The sequence below is a fragment of the Labrus mixtus genome, chromosome 3 (genome assembly GCF_963584025.1).
Source record: "Labrus mixtus chromosome 3, fLabMix1.1, whole genome shotgun sequence".
Lineage (NCBI taxonomy): Eukaryota > Metazoa > Chordata > Actinopteri > Labriformes > Labridae > Labrus > Labrus mixtus.
In genome coordinates this window covers 4019317-4037462 of record NC_083614.1, presented here as the reverse complement: position 1 = coordinate 4037462, position 18146 = coordinate 4019317, and the positions used below count along the sequence as shown (strand labels likewise).

Genomic DNA, 18146 nt, shown 5'->3' with positions numbered 1-18146 from the left:
CTCTCATTACCTCTTCTTTCATCCATCCCTCCATCCATCTTTGTCCAGCTCCTGATTAACTGCGCCTTTTCACATTAGCACGAGTAGCTCCTCATCGATGCACAACAGTGCTGGTTAATACCTTTCAAAATAAAAAGTTTAAATTGGGTTATAACATTAAGACAAAAGAAAAACACGCTATTTACAATAAACTGTAAAAATGTCTAAAGACGTTCAGGTCAGGCTCGAGTAAGGAGGCACAGATGTGTGCACTAATGAGCACACACACACACACACACACACACACACACACACACACACACACACACACACACACAGAGAGTCTGCCCGTGTCATTAACGCGCTGCAATTTGATGGAAATTGAATGAAAACCTTCGGGAATACAAGCGAACCTGCTCACTAAGACTTCATTATTATGCAGAGGTTTTCTGTCCCACCTAACCTGAGTCTGTTTCAGCCTCTCACAGTGAAATGTTACAGCCTCAGAATGCACAGTGTGTGTGTGTGTGTGTGTGTGTGTGTGTGTGTGTGTGTGTGTGTGTGTGTGTGTGTGTGTTTGTGTGTGTGTGTGTGTGTGTGTGTGTGTGTGTGTGTGTGTGTGTGTGTGTGTGTGTGTGTCTGTGTGTGTGTGTGTGTGTGTGTGTGTGTGTGTGTGTGTGTGTGTGTCTGTGTGTGTGTGTGTGTGTGTGTGTGTGTGTGTGTGTGTCTGTGTGTGTGTGTGTGTGTGTGTGTGTGTGTGTGTGTGTGTGTGTGTGTGTGTTTAATGGAATTAAACTGTCTCTGGCTTATGATTTGTGAGTCCAGATAGCGGGCTCTAACTCCGATGGCTTCTTTGGGATCCTGCCATGTTCCTCACTATCTCAGTTCTCGGTTTTACAGCTCTTGGATGTCAGGCCCCTGATTATCTGTCAGGACTCGTTCACCTGTCCTTACCAACCCGCCCGCTGCTTTTGAGGCCACAGAGCCGATCCTCTGGATCTCACTGCCCACGTCGTCATGTTCCCCTGATTCTGTAGAGTCCTGTGTTTAGTCAGACCTATACGTAATCATCATCTCTGTTTCACTGTGCGAATGATCATTCAACAGGTCCAATCGGCCTGCGCGACGGGGGCCAACGGGTAGTCTCCGAGCTGGACCGTGTGTCAGGGCCTTGAAATGCACAGCATGTTCTCCTGCTGTTCCATCTCATTCAAGTCTTACCTGCTGGAATAGAGCAGCTGTTTGTTTCATTTAGCTTTTAGACTGTTGCTCCAATGCAATAAAACCTTCAGGTGTAAACACGGAGCCAGCAGCCCAATGACCTTTGAACCCTTTAGGCTGATTGTTGTTTGACACAGCATGAAATGTTCCTCTCTTAAACCCTCGTATTATCTTCTTGAAGGCAAACAGTCATTTTTCAATCTCTGTGGAAGCAGCACCAAGTGTGTATGAATTATCTCTGCATCAGTTTGAGGAGAGGGAGTGACAGGCAGGCCACCTGAGTGATTAATGAGCCCTCTTCAAAATGCGCCATGGCGAGGAAGGTGACAGGTCCATCTTAGAGAAGCACAGAAGTGTCACAGTTCTCCTATACTCTGCTCCTCGGCTCAGACGACTCCTCTCAGTTGTTTTTCTCACTCACTCTGCCTCTGCCTCTGCTCCGCTCTGCATGCCATCCTCGCCCACCTCGTCGAGCTCAGCGCTGCTCACCTGTGCACACAGCTGCTCCTCCTCATCAGTAATGGAGCCAGTATTAACCTCTCCTGCACACCTATACAGCACCAGATTATTCTGTGTAATCATATGCAAGACTCTCCCGCACTCTGACCAGCAGCCCGACCTCGAGTTCTGCCTCTGTCTCTGTGGTTTCCGTCGGCCTCTCCCCTGGGCTGCGTCTTTCTCCCAGCATCAGTTCAATGTGTGAGTTCTCCTCAGTCGATCCCTTGTGGGTTTCTTTGACACTGTGGATTCCTGATGCCTGGTCCCAACCCGCCCTCCGTCTTACCCCCTGTTGGACGGTTCTTATTATGAAAAACGTTCTGTGTTTATATCCTCAGACTACTCCCCGACTGCACAGTTGCCCTGTAACTGACCTGTAGTGTGAGAACGCGTCCGTCTCCTCTGAGACTGACACAGACAGTCTGCCGGTTTGAACAGGTCAGCGAGCGATGCTGGACACTGACTGAAACTTTCACGGCTTCTGGCCTCATTATTCACCTGAGCCGTATTTCTGTCACTGTGTTACCTGCTGAAGTCTTCAGTTAAGATTTCCACCATGACCCCTGTTTCTAAAATCATATGACGGATGGACTAAACGAGATTCCTCCGATGACTTCAAGGTTTTCTCTGTATAGTTTTGACTAGTGCTGAACAATTATACATTAAAATCATGATCAATCCCCACATTTCCACAGTTAACGGTGATTAATGGCATTACTTACCGCATGTTAAAAATTGAATATTCACATTTCTAAATAAAAATGGTTAGGCTTTTATTTTGAACTTCTGTACTGTCCTATAGGAGCAGCATGAAACTATGACACCTAGTGTTTAAAATGGGTACTGCAGTCTAAATTCTAAACATTGTAGAGAGCTGTCAAGATTAACTAGTTAATGCTGACAGTCCTGATTTTAACATAAAAAATGCCTGTTTCTGTAATCAAGCTGTGGCATTGTGTTTTCATTCCCAGAGTTTATCCATATGTCTGCTGTCAGCTTGTCTGTGTCTCAGTCTGGTGATCACATGTACAGTATCTGTGACAGGCAGGATGGGGAACAGTGCACACCACTCAGGTCTTTTACACGGCGCAACAAAAACTCTCATCCTGACTGTCGGTACGAGATGACACAGCTGTAGTTGAAAATAAAAAAGCAGTTTAGATTTAAAGACAATAAAAAACGACTCTTCATTATGCACCTCGTCTAAGTTTGTCTACATGGCACAGACAATAAGAATGATGTCACATTTATGTTTGAATCTGTAACTTTGAAGCGAAACAGATGATTCTGCAGATAAGACCATGTGGGAGGGTAATGAAAGACTGACTCAAGAGAACCGATGTTTTCAAAGGAAACTTTTGCAGCACGTTGCTCCTGTGGCTCAGTTGTTAGAGTCATTGTCTCTCAACCAGAAGGACGAGGGTTCTCCCTGCTGTTCCTGCAGCCACATGTCCGATGGGTGTTTGGGCAAGAACCCAACTCAACCCTGAATGCTCCCGCTGCTTCGTCGGCGGTGTATGAATGGATGAGTTAATACTGATGGACTCTTTACACAGCAGCCTCTACCATCAGTGTGTGAATGTGTATGAATGGATGATTTAATACTGATGGACTCTTTACTCAGCAGCCTCTGCCATCAGTGTGTGAATGGATGAGTTAATACTGATGGACTCTTTACTCAGCAGCCTCTACCATCAGTGTGTGAATGTGTATGAATGGATGAGTTAATACTGATGGACTCTTTACTCAGCAGCCTCTACCATCAGTGTGTGAATGTGTATGAATGGATGTGTTAATACTGATGGACTCTTTACACAGCAGCCCCTACCATCAGTGTGTGAATGTGTATGAATGGATGAGTTAATACTGATGGACTCTTTACTCAGCAGCCTCTACCATCAGTGTGTGAATGTGTATGGATGGATGAGTTAATACTGATGGACTCTTTACTCAGCAGCCTCTACCATCAGTGTGTGAATGTGTATGAATGGATGAGTTAATACTGATGGACTCTTTACTCAGCAGCCTCTGCCATCAGTGTGTGGATGGATGAGTTAATACTGATGTTCTCTTTACTCAGCAGTCTCTACCATCAGTGTGTGAATGTGTATGAATGGATGAGTTAATACTGATGGACTCTTTACTCAGCAGCCTCTACCATCAGTGTGTGAATGTGTATGAATGGATGAGTTAATACTGATGGACTCTTTACTCAGCAGCCTCTACCATCAGTGTGTGAATGTGTATGAATGGATGAGTTAATACTGATGGACTCTTTACTCAGCAGCCTCTACCATCAGTGTGTGAATGTGTAGGTGTGACCTGCGGTGTTAAAGAGTTTTGAGTCGTCAGAAGATGAGAAAAGAAATAAACAAGCTCCATTTACCGCCTCTTGAACCTCCACAAGCCTTTTTCAAATACAGTGAAGCGTGAAGCTTGTAATCGAAATGAGAAAAACGACACTCAAGTGTTCCTGAGAGAAGCTAAAGAGACAAAGGGCAAATACGTTAAGAAGAAATAAGAAGTTATTACTGTAAACATATCGTCACTTCACAGGAGGCCGGGAACGACGTGAAAAACAGAGACAGAGTGGCGTCAAGATGATGAGTGCAGAAACAAAGAGGTGTAATAGCACGCTGACTGCTATTGATGACCTGCAGAGAGAGAAAGAGAGAGAGGCTGTGAAGAAGTTACCAAACTATGTGAGGGGGGAGGACATGCCAGTCAAATAAACGAGCCCCCTGGTGGTGGAAATTACATTCTGTACCTTTAAAAAGTCAGTTACACAGAATCTTCACTTTGGCTTCGTTCAACGGCGTGAGCCCAAAGAAATATTGTGATTTACTCAGCCTACAATTAACAGCTCCGAAAGGAATAAAGTGTGACTTTTAGATCCAGTAGATGTTGCCCTTGAGCACCAGCATGAAACCAAAACAAACTTCTGTTTGGCCACACCTCCTCCATACTGAAGTATTCGCTCTCTATCAGCGTCACATCTCTCAACCCCCCTCCCCTAAAGTTCACACGAAGGAGTCAAGCAGCGGATGGAGCTGCAGTCACCCGTGGTCTGTATTGTTGTGTTAGCATGCTAATGTTAGCGCTCTTTAGTTAGCTTGTAGCTTCACATTTCATGTAAACTGACACAGAATGAGCGTGATCTAAAAACTCTTACTAACATCCAAATAATCAGTGAGTATTTTCTTCTTCTTCTCTCTAGTTCTTGACTAAAACAGCTTTTATACACAAGGGGAGGAGCCGGCCGTCCCGTCCATGTAAACACGGCTCTGACAACAACACAGCTAGCGGGACTCGAGCTTCTCACTCATTGTAGACAGTCATGACTCAAAGACACATTTACACAGGATAAACTGGATTTATGATATATTTATGTGTAACATATCTCATATTGTTACTTTAAGTTTGCCAAAAAAGTGTTTCTTACATGGAGGTCAGCTCAATCAATCCTGATGTGTTCCAGCGAGTCATGAAAAACAAATGCTGACAACAGAGCGTTGTGCAGATTTGTTGCTCAAGTTGTACTCTGTGATCTACAACAGATTGCACTTACAGTACGTGCAAATATGTGTTCATAATGAAACATGTACTGTTGTCAGTTTCCCCCGATACGAGCAGTGATGTCATTTACAGCACTCTGCGATGTGGCTGCTCTTGCTCTCCCTGTGAACTGTTCTACTTTGCATACTAAATCCTGCTGACGCAAGATTGGTCAATACTGCTCGGACCACAAATCTACTAAAAACAGAAACTAGAACACATCCCATAATAGTGTAGTGGCATCTAGCAGTGAAGTTTCTGACCGCTTCCCTCGCCCCTGTTCATTCAAGCATACATGAGTCTGTCTGCTGTCTGTTCCGGAGCTCCTCCAGACTCCGACTCATCACGATCAGCTTCCATTCAGCTGCGGCCCAGAAGAGGTATTTTATATTTCTGTCCTTGGCTGCACCTCTGAAACGGAGACAGATGTAACTGACACCAGCTATCTGTGCCCAGCATCGGCTCTCAGCCTAACCCCCCCTCCTCTCCTCCTCTCCTGCCCTCAGGTCCCGCTCTGCCCTCCACGTCTCCAGAGACACCGTATTTATTATTTACACTCAGGGTTTCTGTAGCCCCACAGCAGGGGCAGACCTGTCTCATTTGCTCTCTGTCCCCTGGCTTTTCTGACTCTCACATATTAACCAATAGATAGATTTTCCTATGGTATGGCTCTTTCTGTTTTTGCATTGCCTTGTGTGTTCTCGCCCAAACAATTCCTTGTTTTTCTTCACGTAAACATAATGTTGTTTTTTCTGTTAATCCGATGCCACACATCAATACACTGTTCAATTTATGAAGATAAAGGTGCACAGTCGACCTTTATTAAACACAGTTCCTCTTGAAGTTCCCATGAAACAAAACTCCAAGAGTAACATACTCCCAATTTCTACATAGTAGGTGTGCGCTGCAGTCCATCAGCATCAAGCGCTATGGCGCCGTTCTCTGGTCAACGCTCCTGTTCCCACAATGAGCGCCGCGGTTAGTAGCGCCACCAGCACCACTACACTCTGCTCCATTTCAAATACTATCCAAGTCTATTTTCAATGGAGCACGCCGCAAGCATGCGTCAAGCTGAGCAGAATAGATCGATCTGGACAGGAAGTCAGCCCAGGAAACGCACAGAGCGTCCGGTGAATTTCAAAATAAAACACAATATATAGACTCCTGATCGTATTTTCCATAACTTTATCAACATGACGTTAAAACAGGATGAACAACAAATCATCCAGAGAGACAAAGACACATGTTGTTTGAATGTTGTTCTCTTTATTCACACGTGATCTTGTAGTTGTCATGTGATCTTGTAGTTCTCCTGTGATCTTGTAGTTCTCCTGTGATCTTGTAGTTCTGTGATCTTGTAGTTGTCATGTGATCTTGTAGTTCTCCTGTGATCTTCTAGTTCTCCTGTGATCTTGTAGTTCTCCTGTGATCTTATAGTTCTCGTGATCTTGTAGTTCTCCTGTGATCTTGTAGTTCTCCTGTGATCTTGTAGTTCTCGTGATCTTATAGTTCTCCTGTGATCTTGTAGTTCTCTTGTGATATTGTAGTTCTCCTGTGATCTTGTAGTTCTCCTGAGATCTTGTAGTTCTCATGTGATCTTGTAGTTCTCCTGTGATCTTGTAGTTCTCCTGTGATCTTGTAGTTCTCGTGATCTTATAGTTCTCCTGTGATCTTGTAGTTCTCTTGTGATATTGTAGTTCTCCTGTGATCTTGTAGTTCTCGTGATCTTATAGTTCTCCTGTGATCTTGTAGTTCTCTTGTGATATTGTAGTTCTCCTGTGATCTTATAGTTCTCCTGTGATCTTGTAGTTCTCTTGTGATATTGTAGTTCTCCTGTGATCTTGTAGTTCTCCTGAGATCTTGTAGTTCTCATGTGATCTTGTAGTTCTCCTGTGATCTTGTAGTTCTCCTGTGATCTTGTAGTTCTCTCTCGTTCACTCTCTAGAAACGGACCCAGTGGAGCAGGGCATGCGATGTCCGACGGAGTGGCGCTGACATTGGCAGTAACTGCCTTGTCTTGAAGTATTTCCAACCGAAACGGGATAAAACCAATCACAAGATAGAAGACGGGACATAACGTGAGGTTGAATTTGATCGGCTCGTTAGCATCCACAAAGCTTTTTAATTGGTCAAAAAATTAGTACCTGCCTCTGAATGCACGATGAGTCATCAGACATTTTAAATGTTTTACAGGAAGTAGTTATTCTAGTTTTACTCAGGTGATGATTTAGTGTAAAATATCTGACAGATAAATTAGAATTGAACAGGAATGCTGGATTAGAACAGGAACATGTTTTTTATATTTCATGAGGACGACAGTACTTTACTAAAGATTAGATTCTTATTCTCACCTGGGTAACTTCAACCTCAGTGGATCAGTGTTCAGCTTGTGTTCTGTTTGTTCCATGTTAGTGTGGATTTCAGTCTAAAGACACAAACTGTTTGTGACAGCATGTGTGTAAGCTGAGCGTCTGTGTCGAGCTGCCAATCTGCTGTTTGTCTGCACTCATGCTGAGGTCGGTTTAACCATCCTGTGACCCTGGACAGAAACCAGCAGATAGAGCCCAGAGTACTTTCAATATGGACATCTCTGTGGAGTCTAACTAATACACCAGTGTGTGTTTACTGATCATAGTTAAAGCTTGACACAGTGAGCTTCTCTGCAGCAAAACATGCGATATGTATCAGACGAGGCTCTCGTGGTTAACGTGTTGATTTCAGCTTCCATTGTGTGCTCACACTCACCCTCTCTCTCTCTTCATGTGTGTCTCTGTAGGTGCTGCAGGATGACGGATGTTCTGCCCGTGTGTGGACTGCAGCTCCTGCTGGCCCTCCTTCTGCTCCAAGCTGCGGTCTGTGGTGAGTCCTAGTTAAACTGCAGACGGAGAACTGTATGTTCACAGACCAGACTTTGACCCATCTAATGCTTTAAACAGGTTACATCTAAGCAGGGGTGGAGACAGACTTTTTTTGGACTCGGGGGGGCAGAACCGGGTCACTGACTTCCTGCAGCGGTCGCCAGAGGTGTTATTAACTCACTTAGTAACCCTTTCTATCTCTACAACAAAGAGACAACATGTAGATCAGTGATTCTTAACCAGCCTCAGCGCCCACCAACCCCTCATGAAAAATCTCCCCCAAAACTTCTCATATTTTTCAACAAATCAGTCGTTAAGTTGTTCAGTTTGGACCTCAGAGGCTTCAAAACATGTGACCGAACAAAGAAATGGAACAAAACCAACATCTAACAGGAGCTGCAAATACTTTTTGACACTATTATTCCCCAGGCAAACATTCACAACCCACTGAAAACGTCTCCCTACATCCAAAGTCAATACTTACCAACCAGTGGCGATTCTGGAGTACAGCGGGGGCCTCTCTCTTAAAGACGGATAACTCCTCTTCATTCTTCTTTGTTGACTTTCTCTGACAAACTTTGGTTTTCACAGCAGTAATGCTGCGACGCTTAGCAGGGCAACGAGAGTAAGTTGCTGTCAGATGGGGCCCCCTTAGGGAGGTTTACTACCGTCATTGCAATCTTTGCACATTTTGGGCCACTGCTTTGGTTTAAGTCTTTTCAGCCCCCTACTGGTCTGGGGCCCCAAGCAGTTGCCTGTCTTGCCTGTTGACAAGCAGCGCCTCTGCTGACCACATGAAATGCAAAGGACGCTACCAGCAGCTGACAAGGCAAGCAGCCAATCATAGTTCAGGATTTTGAGGTGGCCCATCAGATTTTTGGCCACCCCTGGCTCCGACTCTGCAGCTAAGCCTGTGAATCTTCATGCCTGTGTGCAGCAGATCTGCCACATGATTAATTCTTTCGTAAATAGTTTACTGTAAGTGAAAATCAAAGTCGAGCTTCTGAACAGATCAGAGATCCTCAGACTCTGGGTCTCCTCTTTAGGTCAACACTGTGAGTTTGGATCCAGCTGTTTTCTACCTTCAATCCACAGTGGGTGAATATATGTGACAGCCTGGTGGTAGAGCCTGTAGGGGAGCACAGGGGCTGAATGAGAGGCGGAGTGATGTGTGATGAAGGTAATCAGGCATGTCCTTCATGCTCAGAGACAAGCTGAAGCATGAATCATCCCCTTCTGTCCTCCAGCGAGAAACAAACGTCAGGAAACACTGATGATGAACTCAGTTCTTGGGATTCTTCTTATGAAGTATGTTTCCTCTTTAGTGGTCACAGTAGCATCAAGAACATTTTTGTAAGACAGACATATTGATCTGAGGCTCTCAGCCCAGAACATGCTGCTTTGATTATTGAAGCCTGTTTGAAAGAGGTGATGATGTAAAAGTAAGCTGCACAAATGTGTTTCTGCTCACACTTTATTCACACTGGACGGCTGCAGAGAGAGAGAGAGAGTGGGGAACGACATGCAAGAAACACAGACTGTTAATATGCATGTTTGAAGCCTGAGTGACGGCTGTTCCTGTAGGGGGCACTGGAGTCCCATCGATGGCGGTCTCCATGCTGGAAATGCTGTCTCAGTCTAACTTTCAGTCAACCTAACTACAGACTGAGAGCTGGAACTGAACCTCCTGACAAACCGTTACACCACGCCCACCTGTCAATCAGGTCAGCTACACGCCTTATTGTGAATAACTCTTATCCTTCATCAAATCAAAACTGATGAGTCATCAAAACATTCACCCCCCCGCCCCCCCCCCCCCCCCCCCCCCCCCCCCACCCCCCCCCCCCGTACAGTGTGTGTCGATCGAGACATGAGCTAATCACACCTATTTGTTTTTTTGAACCAGGCTGTAAACATGTTAATCTCTGCTGTAAAAACAGACTTTTTAGAATGGGTGTGTATGTGACTTCCTGTGCTTCTGCAGCCAGCCTCTAGTGGACACTCCAGGACACTCCACTTCATTTTTCAACACTGGAGGTTGCTGCTTGTGCTCACTGGGTTTGATCTCCTGCATATGTCCTTAATCCCACTTAATCCCCGAGTTGCTCCCGCTGCTTAATGTATATATATATATATATATATCTATATATATAGATATAGATATATATATAGATATATCTATATAGTTTATTCCTCTCTCCTTTCACCTGCTTATACGTACCTCAAACATCACCTCTAAATATACGCTGAAGAAGGAAAAATAAATCTGTGATATCTAAAGCTCCCAACGATGAATAAGATGTGGAAGAGATTTTGATATTTTGAGGAATACAAGATTTATGTTTTCCATATTTGCAGAGCTGTTTAAAATTCACTGTGAATTTGAAAATCTGGTTCTTAATCCTCTTATTAGGAAGTCACACAGAAGACTTGAGGAATCATTGTCACATTTATTTTTACTGACTGTTTGTTATGATCAGTTTTGTAGGAACGAGTTCAGTGTGTTTACATCTTTTAGTCACCTCCACATTTAGGATTTGTGTATCTGTATGTATCTTGCTCTAGTTGCTCGACAGCTTCTGTTCCACTGAGCGCTGCAGAAAACAGTTTGTAACATAGACATTCACCTCGCTGAGTCCCTCTCTGCCCCCTGTACTCCCTTGCTGTGTGTCTGCATCTGTTTGTGCGTATGCAGGACAGACTGCACGCCTCCTCAGCGCTCTCCCCGACCGTCTGCTCCTCTCTGTATTATATTGTTGCTGCCTTCTGTGAAAGTCGAATTAAAAATGAACAACCCAGGCACTTTGGCCGTGTGGTGACTCAGGGCTCAAATTCTCCGTCAGAGGAATGGTGAAAGATGAAGCCAGCTCCTCATCCCTTCTCTACGTGTGTGTGAATGTTTGTTTACGTAGCCGCCATGCTGAGAGGTTTGAACTGTGGAGAGCATCTCAGAGTGACAGCAAGTCAAGAGACACAATACTGGAAAAGAGTGTGCAGAGGTTTCTTTTGGAGAGAAAAGTCTGAATTGTTTCCACACTCTTTTTTTTTTTTCAGAGATTTATTTTTGGGCTTTTTGTGCCTTTAAAGTAGAGCTAGGACAGTGGATAGACTCAGAAATCAGGGAGAGAAAGAGTGGGAAATGACATGCTGGAAAGGAGCCACAGGTCGGACCCCAACCCACCTATTGGAAGACCATAGCCTCCATACATGGGGCGCGCGCACTAACCACTGCGCCACCAGCACCAACTCTTTTGTTTTTTTGGTTTTTTTCCAGCCATGTGAAAGGAAGTGGAAGGTAGAGGAGTACACTGGAGGTAGAACTAAGAGTGCACTCACACTGTGTCGGGTTGATGATTTACCCCCTACCTATCCCCCACTGACATGCACTCACATCACTCCAGCCTGAGCACGATTACCTCCTGCACATACATCATCATCATACGTGCAGTGCTGCCAGAGCACTCCGGGGCTTTTTTCTCCAAGGAAATCAAATATTTGCATTCTTTTTCACTTTTTTAAGCACTTTCAGATTCGACCATCCCGAAAGTGTATGGCGTTCAAAAGAGACGATATCAAACATAATGGTCAGTTATCGCTTCAACATTTAAGATGGCTTGATGGATTCATAACACCAACTCATGAACTGAGTACAAAGAAAACGCTCCACCTAAACATTTCCTGTAGCTGTCAAAAAGGCCAAATGCTGTACGATGGCGTCAGGCTGAATTCTCTCTAACAGCGGAGAATAACAAGACGGTAACTTGTTGAGTGGCTTTTCTCAGATTCATTCATTAAACACTCCTGAGTTTCTGGATAATGGAGGCAGTTGTAATGTCTATGTTGGGAACCCATGACTGTGATTGAGCATCCTTCATGCAAGATAAACATGTCATCATGTAAAAGATACTGAACGAGTGTTAGCAAAGGCAGCAGCGTGCAGCGTGCAGCGTGCAGCGTGCAGCGAGTGTCCGTGAAGCCTGAGGGCAGCCATTGGGTGAGCGAGTAGTGTCTCAAATGTTTTAATTCTGCAGATCCAAATGTGAGATCAAATAACCACGTCAACTTGAAGTGAGGCGGTGTGCGGGAGCCTTTCTCACTGTCTTTAAGTTTCACACGTTCAGGTGTGCAGAGATTTATTTTTCTGTTTGTAATTACAGACGGTATAGTCGTCAGGTGAGCAAAATCTACAGACTCCTCCCAGAAGGGGAGCACGTTTATTTCCCTAACGGTGAACTAAAACAACGTTAAAACTAACGGTGAATTAAACATGAATTTCCTCATGAATAAAAAATCTGATCTGAAACACTGTTTTTGTCACTTGTGCTTCACTTGTTTACTTCACACCTCCTCTCCTCTCCTCTCCTCTCCTCTCCTCTCCTCGAGTGCTAAACGAGAGGCCCTTTCAGAGCACCAATCCTTTTTGATGGTGTCGTGCAGAGACTCAGTTTGTGTTGGAGTTAGATAAGTAGTGTTTGTCTAAGCTGCTGTCACCGGGAAAAACAGGGTGTGTGTGTGTGTGTGTGTGTGTGTGTGTGTGTGTGTGTGTGTGTGTGTGTGTGTGTGTGTGTGTGTGTGTGTGCGCTAATGCACATTTACCATCCAGAAAGGAGCTTTAGTTACTAAAGTTACCTCCTGCTCCCCTCTGTCCGTTAGGTGTGTTTTAGCTCTGTGTGTTTAATATTTGCTTTAATACAAAGAAATATGAAGAAAAAAACATGAAGGTGATGTAAAGGAGTCGTGTCCTGACATCAGCAGCTCGTCTCCTGGAAACTAAAAAATACAACGCAGACGAGCGTCTCCCCCGCCATTGTTGTTAACAAAGCTGATTTTACAAGCCCCGCCCCTTCTTGATTTTTATTCATCAGTGAGGGAGAAGTGACATCAACGTACCCGGCACTGTTCTAAAAATTTAACTGTTCTCAACTGAGAGTGCAGCGACAAAAAAACAGCCGACAGCTGAACTGGATTGGCCATCTGTAGACTCGGCTACTATCTACATTTTTTGGGGCATTTTCTGAAGGATGGCAGCTGGTCGTTCTGCAGGGGAGGAAGAGGACGGAAAGAGTTTGACATAATATGGTGAGAAAATAAATGTTAGGTTGGTTGAGCAGCTCGCTCAGCGGTGTGTCTGTGACCTCTGGGAAAACATCGTTCCACATTTCTGCTGTTTGAATCCAGACGTGAGGGTCCACATCTGGAACATGAAGAACTTTTAACATTCATCAAACCACACATGAGAGAAGAAGGAGGCACAAGCAGCAACCTCTGCTGTTGAAAAGTGATGCACAGGCTGAAGTGTAAAATCCTGCAGTTCCTGGAGTGTCCACTAGAGGCTGGCTGCAGAAGCACAGGAAGTCACATACACACCCATTCTAAAAAGTCTGTTTTTACAGCAGAGATTAACATGTTTACAGCCTGGTGGGGTGAATGTTTTGATGACTCATCAGTTTTGATTTGATGAAGGATAAGAGTTATTCACAATAAGGCGTGTAGCTGACCTGATTGACAGGTGGGCGCGGTGTAACGGTTTGTCAGCAGCTCTCAGTCTGTCGTTAGGTTGACTGAAAGTTAGACTGAGACAGTATTTCCAGCATGGAGACCGCCATCGATGGGACTCCAGCGCCCCCTGCAGGAACAGCCGTCACTCAGGCTTCGTCCATTCATATTTACAGTCTGTGATGTTGACTAATGAGCAGGATGGTAAAGAGTAAAGTGAAGCATGAGTATTAACAGACAAACATCATTCACACACTGTGCTCACTGGATTAACAGAAACATACAGAGCTCAGCACGGTGACTCATGATCATATGATATGATTCCAAAGATACCTGAGTGCCCCTGAATGCATCACGCTCTAAATGTCCCCTTTCTCTCCGTCATCAGCTGTTCCTGGTCAAAGTCATATTTATATCTTATAGCTGCTAAGAGGTGCTTGATATCGATCCCATAAAGCATTTCCAGCTTTGATGTATGGATTATTAAAGGACTCTTGATGTCTTCCCTCCACAGTCTGGCCCCGCCTCCTTTAGTTCAGTGAGCACAGTAATGGTTTGTTGGATCAATAACCACAGAGACACAATGAGTTCTCGACCAGGAGGATCTAATCCTGGAGGGATAGCAGCTTTTCTTCATCTCATGTCTTTGATACTTGGAGAGAAAATAAAGTCCTGTGGCCTTCATTTGATCGCCCCTCTCTCTCCTCGCATCAGGTGTAACCAACGCAGACTCGGTGGTGAACATGCAGAAGGTGACCCATCAGACCATCAGTGAGGAGCTCTCAAGAACTGTTCTCCTCCCCTGCCTCTTCACCCTCCGCCCCAGCGCCAGTTCATCCCACGAGCCCCCCAGGGTCAAGTGGACCAAGGTCTGGGGTCAGAGGGGCTCTGACGGTCTGCAGAAGGAGCAGTCGGTCCTGGTGGCCAAAGACAATGTGGTCAAGGTACGATACAGTCTAACATGTGATTGCTTCATTGGTGTTAAAGCTTGTTTCCCTCTCTGACTTTTTATCCCTCCTTGTTTCCTCCCGTAGGTGAAGAAGGCCTTCCAGGGTCGAGTGACTCTGCCTGGTTACAACGCCAACCGCTACAACGCCAGTCTAGCTCTGTCAGGGCTTCGCTCCAGCGACTCTGGTCTGTACCGCTGTGAGGTTGTGGTGGGCATGAACGATGAGCAGGACACGGTTCCCCTGGAGGTCACAGGTAAATGAAGCGTAGAGTTTGTTCTGCATAAAGAAGCTTTCATCTTTGTGACCTTTGCTTGTGGTTCCATGAGAGGTTAATACCTCCATTACACCTGGTTTGTTTTCTTACCCCATGATGCTGTGCAGAATAGTGAGGGAAGTAAAAACCACATAATGCGATAAAAGGGGCGGGGTCACTCAGGTGCAGCTCAGGTCCTGGACCCTTAATGAAGCAGACACATGGGACCCCAGTAGAGAGTGCTGCAAACCATGACATGCAGTATCCAGGACAATTGTGTGAAGGTAGAAGACTACCTGCAGGATGCTGAGAGGCTCTCATCAGATTATTTTCCAGGTCGTTCCTTAATTTAAATAATGACCTAGTATTTTAACGAGCACAGGGAATCACACACGAGCCTTTTATTATCACAAGTCCTCTCTGGTTCTGCTAACACAGGGTGACCTTACGTCCCCGTTTGACCTCTAACAACATTTCTTCCTGACAGGGTCCTTGGGGGTCCCAGTGTTTCTTAGATACAGGTAGGGGTGGGGGGGGGGGACTCCAAGGAGAAAAGGTTGGGAAACACGGGTCTCCACAATGGATAATTTGACTGATTTAATCTTTAGATAAAACTTAAAATAATCATGGCGATGGATGGATTTTAACTCATCAAGTGTGCCTGCTCAGTCAGCTGTAGTTTAGTGTAGTTCTCTTTCAAAGGTGAGAAAAACGATGAATATCACGGCCCCACTTTGGTCTCTATTGAGTCAGGGGCTCCGAGTCCAGCGTGTTCCCTGTGACCATGAAAAGCCAGACCCCATCGTGCGAAACAGAGAGCCCTCGACCGACTGCAGGTTCCATCTGTTCCTCTCCACCTGCTTCACTCTGGTTTTCTAAAAGTCCAACCACCATGACGCTGTCCGTTTTGATATAAAGTTTTGTCTTAAGAAATGACCTCTCTACCTCTGCATGCAGAGGTAAACCTGTTCTAGCGGTTTAAGTGCTGCCGCTGGGTCGTGTGCAGGGCAGCGCTACTCTGTATCATCTCCTTTTTGTTGAAGACTTTGAGAAAAATCAATCACATGGGTGACGTAACTTAACCCAAATGATGAAGACGCAGTCATGAGGCTATCGACCAATCAAAATAGATCACACAGTGTCAGTCAGAGACATTCATATCTCAAGAGGTAAGAATCTAGGTAAGAAAAGTAAATGATAATAATAATAAAAATAATGTCTTTTCCACCACCAGGGGGCTCTCGATCAAAACAATAGCACAAGATGACGTTGAGGCTGGCAGGGAATCATGGGAGTTCTCTCTGCTACTAATCGCTTGATTATGAAATCTGGTCTGTCCAATCCGAGACAGGACCAAGTCAAAATGCTTTTGATTCCGAGGCGAGGCCGAGACATTTCAAAAGTGGTCTCAAGACCAAGACCGATCTCGATCACGAAGCGACCCCCCCCCCCCCCCCCCCCCCCGGACGCGTAACATATCACATGTTGAGGTGTCATTGTGATGCAGTGCTGTGCTTCTCTGACTCTGTGGAAATGAGGTCATCAAGCAGCCGTTTAGCATATGGGCCACAGGAAGTGGTGACTGCTTATTGTCCTCCCTGGAGACATGTGAAGAAGCAGAGGATAAAAATAAAGGAAGGATGTATTGGGCTCACAACCCTCATGTGGATTAGGACTGGGGTTCCCATCCCAAGGAGACCCTATCTGCTTCTACGGAGAACATCTCCGTTAGCCCTGTATGTTAAGTGTGTCTGTGCTGATTCTAGCCGCCCCATTTCTAGATTTCAGTTTCAGCCCAAACAAAGCTCTCGTCTTGAATCGGCCAAATGAAAAGTGGCTTGTGTCAGTCTCCCAAATAAAATCCAGTGAAGAGCTGCTGTGTCTCTTTGTTCCAGGTGTGGTGTTTCACTACCGGGCACCTCATGACCGCTACACCCTGTCCTTCACCGACGCCAAGCGGGTGTGCGTGGAGAACTCTGCGGTCATCGCAACTCCAGGCCAGCTGCAGGCTGCCTTTGCCGACGGATACGACAACTGTGATGCTGGCTGGCTGTCTGACCACACTGTGCGGTGAGAATTTTAAAACGTCTCTCTCTTCCCCTTTTAAAACTAGCATCAATAGCTACCCTCCAATAACATGCAGGCATGTTGCACCAGCTTCCATCTAATCAGCGACGGGCACCAAAGACAGACAGACGCACAAACAAGAAAAGAAAAGAGCACAAATTATAGATCATATGACTCACGATCATATGAGCTATAATTTGACACATTAGTACATTTTAGAAAGCTGAGATCAGGGAAGATCATTTCTGCATCCAGAGCCTCTGATTGGCTCTCACGCTGCAGCTCGTCATCAGAGTCGTCGGGTTTGTTGGAGCAGGTTTTTATTTTAAATCTTTATCGGACAGTTTTCTGATAATTTATTCTTCTATAATTGAATCTGACACCTCGCCAAGAATTGTTTAAAAAATGCCCTTTGCTCATTTTTTTTATAAACACAAAACCTTGAAAAATAATTGGACCTTACTTTATTGTTTGTGTGTGAACTCCTGCTGCCCTCAGCGCCGTCTGTCAGGCAGCTGCCTGTGAATTAACACGACATCTTCCATGAAACATCTTCAAACATCTTCATCTTTCCTTTATCAGAAACATTTAATCCTGGTCGTTTCATTAGACGATCGGCTGTTTCCCGACCGTTTCTCACAACCTTCCAGTAAGCACGCCATCCCTCCGTTTTGACTTTCTCTCCCTCCGTTCTACACTTCTGTTGTTTTCACACTCGGGAATCCTCTAATTGGTTGAGATCCAGAAGGCTCTGTGTGCACATCAGCCTGGAGGAAAGCGTCCAATTAGTCCTCTGAATAAATTCAGACATCAGCCATGGCTTCATCAGACACGGAGACCGAAGACGTCCAGGACTCTTGTCTCTCGTTCTGCTCGGATGAAAATGTGTCTGATTTGTGTGTCGTCATGATTCTTTCTCATCCTTTATAAGCCCCTGTTTGTCTTCTAATCGGCCTCTTTGCTGCTGAAATCAGCGTCCTCGTGTGTCAGGTTCACACGTTGGCGGGGATTTTTAACCTCTGTTTAAAACGTAATCTTTAAAACAGTTATCAAAAACACACCGTTACATTTTCTCCCCATTCCTCTGCAATGATCATTTCATTTCAAGTTTTCCCTTCAACCAGAAGTCTGCCCGGGTCTAGTGTATAACCGCCGACGTTGTAGGCGGGGTTTGTGTGGTCATAGTGTCATATAAAGCAGCAGTGACCTCCGTCGTCCAATCAGGCGTCTCTGCTCGTCCACATAGTGGGAGAGTAACTGTGTGTGTGT

General features: G+C 45.2%; 1 protein-coding gene across 1 annotated transcript in view; it reads left to right on the top strand.

Annotated features, from left to right (window-relative positions):
* Window positions 1-18146, top strand: part of LOC132971999 (neurocan core protein-like) — a 113554-nt gene that overhangs the window by 17352 nt on the left and 78056 nt on the right. The window contains exons 2-5 of the mRNA XM_061034832.1: window positions 8030-8112; window positions 14322-14551; window positions 14642-14810; window positions 16706-16880. Coding sequence (XP_060890815.1) covers window positions 8040-8112; window positions 14322-14551; window positions 14642-14810; window positions 16706-16880 — 647 coding nt within the window. The 5' untranslated portion in view covers window positions 8030-8039. The remainder of the gene's footprint in view (window positions 1-8029; window positions 8113-14321; window positions 14552-14641; window positions 14811-16705; window positions 16881-18146) is intronic.